Source organism: Monoraphidium neglectum, assembly GCF_000611645.1.
Source record: "Monoraphidium neglectum strain SAG 48.87 unplaced genomic scaffold scaffold03323, whole genome shotgun sequence".
Taxonomy (NCBI): domain Eukaryota; kingdom Viridiplantae; phylum Chlorophyta; class Chlorophyceae; order Sphaeropleales; family Selenastraceae; genus Monoraphidium; species Monoraphidium neglectum.
Genome location: NW_014010305.1, coordinates 1 through 6,673, shown reverse-complemented (window position 1 = coordinate 6,673; position 6,673 = coordinate 1). Strand labels below are relative to the sequence as shown.

Genomic DNA, 6,673 nt, shown 5'->3' with positions numbered 1-6,673 from the left:
AAGTACCCCCCTCCCCCCCACCGCGCCTCCGCCCCAGATGGCCGCTTCTGGCCGAATGCCCGCGCCCCAAGACGACCCCTTCCAACGCCTCGAGGCCGCAGTCGCCGCCGCCAGCGCGGCCGGCGACCCGGACGCGGCTATCCTTGCACGGCGGCCGTGGGCGAGCGCGGGGTCGCGGGAAGAGGCGCTGAAGACGGTGGAGGGCCTGCTGAGGCTGAGGCCTGACATGCGGGCGACTGGTGGGCTTCCGTTTAGCGACGCAAAACAAGCGTGTTTGCGTGCGAATGTATGCATGGGGAAAGCTGCGACGTGAGGGCTTTTCGGGCGCTTTGAGCAAAGGGGTGCAAGAGGGCCGAGTCCGCCGCCGCGTCCGGATGCACAACGCAAGCTGGCCTCATGACTGGCAGCACACTCCGCCTTGCAGACCCAAGCCAACTCCGAGCCTCCACAATCAGTCGAGTCGACGGCGCTGTGACCCTTGCATCCCGCTTTGTCGGTCTCCATCTCCTTGGTGCGCACACATACGCACACACACACACACTTGCATGTCCACATACACCCACATGCACGTGCACGCCCACACACACAGGCCGTGTTGTTGCAATCCTAATCCCCTCCCCCAAGCGCGATGCCATGGTGGGGGTGCTCCTGCCCCTCAACCCCTCCAATGACACCTACGGGCAGCAGCAGCAGCAGCAGCAGCAGCAGCAGCAGCTGCAGCAGCAGCAGCAGCAGCAGCAGCTGGTGCCGCTCGACCCCCGGCTGCCGCGCTGCATCGTGACCGCGGAGAGCCTGGCGGGGCTGCCAGAGGAGTTGAGGTGGGCGCAGTCCTCGGGTTGACAATGCGGAGCCTTCGCACGACGTCAGCAACTGAACCCTGCCTGAGGGCGGGTGTTCGGTTGGGGGAGTGGGGAGGGGCGGATCAGGGTCGTCAGGGGTTACCAGATGATTGAAAATTGTGGGTCTTGACGGGAACGAGGGCAGCTGTGCATGCCGCTCTTCGCCCCCCCTCCTCACCTGCGCCGCTCGCCTGCTCGCCAAGCAGCTGCACGCCCTCGCCCTCACGCCCGCTCCCCTCCACCCGTCTGCAAACCCTTGACGGCCGCAGGACCGAGGCCTTCCGCGATGACGTCACCACCCGCACGTTTGTGACCGCCGCGCTGCAGCCATGGCCCGAGAACCTGCAGACGCCGTTTGCGGCGGTCCGAAAGGGCCTCGGCCGCGCAGGCGACATCGAGGGTGGCACGACGGCGCTGCTCGCGGCGAGCGCGATCAGGACGGCCGACTTTGGTGATGACGTCATTGGGTGCCTCCCGCCGGTGCCGTGGCGGGTGACGGAGGCGGATCTGGCAGCGCGGCGGGACCTCAGGTGAGCGGGTCGAGATGATGCATGCGTGTGTGTATGATTTTTGTGTGTGTGTGTGTGTGTGTGTGTGTATGTTTGAGTGTGCCGGTGTGTTTGTGTTTGAGTGAGGGAGTGAGCGCACCTGCGTGTGCGTGTGTGCGTGGCAGCCGTGGCGTGCCCGCGGCAAACAGGGTGCCGCATCTGAGGGGCTTTCTGCGCATCCTTCAACGGATTTCACCCATTGTACGGCAGTTGGTCCCCCCCCCCCGGGGGACGGGACCAGCTTGTGGCCTCCCCCACTCCGGCCACATCCAAGGCCCCCACCCGGGATCTCCTCTGCGCGACCGCTCAACCCCCGACCTGGCCGCGGCATCAAACCCGGAACCTCCTCTCGGCAGGTCCTGGCGCATCTTCTCCATAGATCCCATCACCGCGCGCGACCTGGACGACGCACTCTCAATAGAGCGCGTCCCTCCGCCGGGCGGCGCCGACGGCGCGGGAGGCGCGGGCGGCGCGGGCGAAGCAGGCGGCGGCGGGGCCAGGTGGCGCGTGGGCGTGCACATCGCTGACGTGGCGAGCTTTGTGCGGCCGGGGACGCCCCTCGATGCGGAGGCGCTCGCGCGGGGCACCAGCACGTGAGCCGCGGGGATGCAAGGTGCACGGCCCCTGCCGGGCGGTGCTTTGGGTTGCAGCAGGCACGACGCGAAAACGGATCAAGTGCTGTAGCAATTCAGTGATCATCTGGCAATAGTGCTGGCGCTTCGGCGCCTCTGCAGCATCACCAGCTGGGCAGCGAGACGGCATCATTGGGTCAGGCACGGTGGAGCTCCCGGGAGGCTCCGTATTCGCAGCTTCTGATTTCAGTAAGGCGTCAGCAGCTGGGTCCGTCGGACCCATTTCTGACGGCGCCCGACCAATGAGCACCCCTACCCCCTCTCAACACCCGCATCTGCCCGCTCGTCTTCCCCGCCCAGCTACCTGGTCCAGCGCGTCATCCCCATGCTGCCGCGGCTGCTGTGCGAGCAGCTCTGCAGCCTGAACCCCGGGGAGGAGCGCTTCGCGTTCTCCATAGTGTGGGAGCTGGATGAGGACGGCAACGTGCTGGAGGAGTGGGCGGGCAGGTGGGGGGGCGCCATGCCTTGTCGGGGTGCCCTGTGTATGGGGTTCAGGGTTTTTGCTCACCTCTTTTGCGCACATCCTGGAGCCTGGGCTCGTGCGTGCATGTGGGCGGTTGGTGGTGTTGGTGATTGGCTAGGTTTGGCTGCCAATCTAGTGGCCGTGTGGGCTGTTCAGCCGAGGACTGCTATGTGCATGCGCTAGCAGGCCCATGCGCGCACGCGCGCACACACACACACACACACACACACACACACACACAACCCTACTCACTCATGTGCCGCTCTCGTGCTCCCGTGTGTACACCACACTCACACACACACACTCTCTCTCTCACGCATGCTTTCTCCCCAAACCCCAGGAGCGTCATCCTTTCCCGCGCCAAGCTGGCATACCCCATGGTGCAGCAGATGATCGAGGGCTGCTTCGACCCCACGCGCTGGCAGGTCGCGCTGCACGGCGGCGCCACCTGGCAGGAGGTGGGCTTCAGCACAGCTTCCCTCCAGGGGCCGCGAAGCTTCCCTATTGCGACCCTCCCCTAGGGGCACCATGACTCAGGCGTTGTATTGGCAGCTTTATTCCCCTTCCTGCGGCACGCACCCGCGGGTTGCATGGTTTGCGGACCATTGGCGCCTCGCCTTTCCGCTGTGCCTAGGAAGCCTCAAAGTCTAGGTTTGGCCCGTTGTCTTTGGACCCCGCGCCGCAGGTCGAGGCCGACAGCCTGGCCCTCCATGCGATTGCGCGCCGCCTGCGCGCGCGGCGCTTCGGCAACGGGGCCCTGCGGCTTGACAACACGCGGCTCTACTTCACCCTGGACGCAGAGGGCCAGCCTGTTGCGGGCGCGCCCTACGTTCAACAGGTCCGTCCTTTTGGCCGCATGGCATCAAAGCCTCACACACACCTCAGTGCATCTTGCTGCTTTCTTGCTGGTTTTGGGTGCAGCCCCGTTACCTGCAAACGAGGGCTGCTTTAGGTCTGTCAAAGCCCCATACCCCTCAGTGCATCTTGCCAGCTGTCTGCTGGCCCTGGCTTCAGCTCCGGAGCCTGTTATCATAGGCCCCAGCAGCCCGGCAGACCTCATCTGACCTGATCTGAGGTCACTCGGCCTTTTTTACAAACCCACTCACACACACATGTGTATATCTGTATGCATGCACACCCACACCCAAAAATGTATCTGTATGATGATGTATAATGCATGTATGCAAGTGTCCTTTACCTTCATCTTCACCTGACGATGAAATGTTGTGACCATCATGATCTGTCGACACCCCCCTCAGGAGGCCAACCAGCTGGTGGAGGAATTCATGCTGCTGGCCAACATGAGGGTGGCCGGCCTCATCAGCAGCGCGTTCCCAGACCACGCCATCCTCAGGCAAGCGGGACATGAGACAACCCTCCCCCACCCCCGGCCCCTCCGGGTCGCGGCTCCAGCGGCAATCTCTCTGCAGCCCTGGCAGCTGCACCCCCTCATCCGATAGTGCTCATTTTGCCGCCTCGCAGCCGGTCGCGTCCTCATCCTGAACCTGGCATCTACACCCTCGTTGGCCCCACCTTCCCTGCACCAACCTCCGACCCCCAACCCCTACGCCCCCTCACCCGCCCAGGTGCCACCCCACCCCCAACGAGCGGAAGATGAAGGAGCTTGAGCTGGCGGCGCAGGAGCTGGGGGTTGAGCTGGACATATCATCCGCAGGTCAGGGGGTTCAGGGCGATGAGGGCGATTGGGGCCGTTGGGGCGGTTAGAGCGGGTGGGGCGGTTAGGGCGCTTGGGGCAGTCCTGGCAGTTGGGCCACGTGCATGAGTACTGACATATGACCGGCATGCTGACACATGCAGCATTTGCCGTGTCGTGGTGTCAGCAAGCAACAGTGGCTGCTGTGCGCGGCACAGCGCGGCTCACTTGGGGTGCCAGCGCGCAGCCAAGTCTGGCTGACCTCAACAGCATCGCTAATCTGTGGTGCGTGTAATCAGAATTGCCACACACCTTGCTCGCCGGCCCGCCACAAACATGCGATCAAGTATGATAAAGGCCCCTCGAAACCCACAACCAACACACCCTGCCACCTTGGACGAACCCCCAGGTGCCCTGCAGCGCTCGCTGGCGCGGCTGCGCGCCGCCACCGACGACGCCGGCACCGCCGAGGTGGTCACCCTCCTGGCCACGAAGCCGATGCAGCTGGCGCAGTACTTCTGTACCGCAGGGCGCGACAGGGCGGCGTGGGGGCACTACGCGCTGGCCATGGACCTGTACACACACTTCACGTCACCCATCAGGCGCGCGCGCGGGCAACGAAATTCACACTCCCCGGACGGCGCCGCCGGGCACGGGCACCGCCCGCCGCTGCAACGCGCCCTCGACGCCCTGCTCAAGACGTGCTTGCGCCCATGTCAGCCCCTGTGCTGCCGGCGGCGCGTTTCCGCGGCGCTCTCGGCAACTCTAAATGCAACGGGTCCCGCCCGGCCTCTGCACACAGTGAAGCACATGCATCATGTGCGCCATGTCAAGTCTCATGTGTCTTGCTCCAGAAGCGGCCGACCGCGGGACGCTGCAACAATCCTGATCCTATTCCTTATCCTCATCCTATTCCTAAGACTAATCCTGATCCTGTTGCATCAATCCTTGCAGGCGCTACCCTGATGTCCTGGTGCACCGCTTGCTGGCCGCGGCCCTCGACCTGCAGTCCGGCGCCGCGCCCTCGCCCACCGCCGCGCTGCTGGCGCAGGGGCTGCCGGACGGGACGTGAGCGCGCACGGGCGGGGGGCCGCGTGGGTGGGGAGCGCGGGAGAGCGCCGGCGCGGCTGGCCGACACGAGGTTGCGGAGCGCCCTGCCGACGCGACGCCCGCTCTTGCAAATTCACGGCCACGTCTCCTGACTTTGGTGACCGATGTCGAAAAGCACGACTACATAGAGGGAACGTCGCCTGCGCAAAATGCATTTGTGCACCAAAATGCTCACCCGCCCCCCTCCCCGCCGCGCATTGCTTCGTCCAGCGAGATGCAGCGGATGGCGGACCACGCCAACGACACGCGCAAGGCGGCCCGGGACGTGCAGGTGGGGCCCGCGCGGCGGTGCGCCGCTGAACCGGTGCGGCGGGCTGGCCCTGCCGGCGCTGCACGCCAGGAAGGGTCGCTCTTCTGTCTGGCACTTGCCGCGTCGCGCTCGACGCGCTGGTCCCTCCCCTAGTCGCCACCCCACCCGACCCCACCCCCTCTGGGTTTTCTGCGACTCCCTGGGCGGGGCAACTTCCTCCTGCCCCGTGGTGTCCGCCGCCGCCGAAGGCGACCCGCTGCTGCGCCGCAACCAATATACCGCGACCCCACCCTCCCTGTGAAAATGAACAAATCCATCAATCATCCAAACGTCCACCCTGACCCCTCGCCCTCTGCAGGATGGCAGCCTAAAGCTGTTTTTGGCCGTCATGCTCAAGGCCGCCCCCACGGTGTCAGAGGCCGTCGTCACGGGCGCGGGTGGCGGCAGGTTCTTCACGGTATACCTACCAGAGTTTGGCACAGAGTGAGTCGCCGCAACTGATGCTGCTGCTGTGGGGGTTTTGGTTGTCCGCGCTGCTGGGGCTGGGGGCGAGCTTGGATGGGGATGTGTTGCTGCTGCTGTTGGCGTTTGGTTGCCGCTCGCTGGGGCCGGGCGCCTGCTTGGATGGGGACGTGTCGCCGCTGCTGCGGTGGGGGTTTCTGTTGCCCGCGCTGCTGGGGCCGGGCGCCTGATTGGATGGGGCCGGGGCATGGAGGGAGGGGAGCCTGGATGGCATTTGGTACTGAAAGGGGCGCCGCCTGCAAGGATTCTAGGGCGAGAGGGTTGCTTAAATGTGCTGTGGGGCGTGACAAAGGCGAGCGGACGCGCAGGCGGTTGGGGTGGGGTGGGGGCTGTGCTCTTCTTCGGCGAGGACTGTTTGGGCTGTTTGGCGACAAGGGTGGTGAGGCTCTTGACGCTGCCGCGCGCGTCGCCGGCGGCGGCTCGCCGCAGGGCGCGCATCACGCTGCTGGAGGCTGGGCTGCAGGGCGCGTGGGACCAGAACGCGAAGACAATCACGGTGACAGCTGCGCCGGCGCCGGCGGGCCAGCAGGGTGCTGCGGAGCCCGGCTGGGGCGGCGAGCAGCAGCAGCCGCCGGCCGGAGGCTTTCCGCGGGGCGGCGGCGCCGGCGCCGGCTGGCGGAGAGGCGGCGGCGCCGGCGGCGGCGGCGGGCGCGGC

At 65.9% G+C, this 6,673-nt stretch overlaps 1 protein-coding gene across 1 annotated transcript; it reads left to right on the top strand.

Moving 5' to 3' along the window:
- Nucleotides 1–633: 633 nt before the first annotated feature.
- MNEG_12589 (hypothetical protein) lies at nucleotides 634–5,983 on the top strand (the record flags this gene model as incomplete). The annotated part of the gene is made up of 12 exons (XM_014038939.1): nucleotides 634–818; nucleotides 1,109–1,369; nucleotides 1,744–1,980; nucleotides 2,320–2,466; nucleotides 2,823–2,940; nucleotides 3,168–3,320; nucleotides 3,742–3,812; nucleotides 4,069–4,157; nucleotides 4,546–4,681; nucleotides 5,091–5,204; nucleotides 5,457–5,517; nucleotides 5,855–5,983. The coding sequence occupies 12 exons, from the start codon at nucleotides 634–636 to the stop codon at nucleotides 5,981–5,983; spliced, it is 1,701 nt and encodes a 566-aa protein (XP_013894393.1).
- Nucleotides 5,984–6,673: the final 690 nt, after the last annotated feature.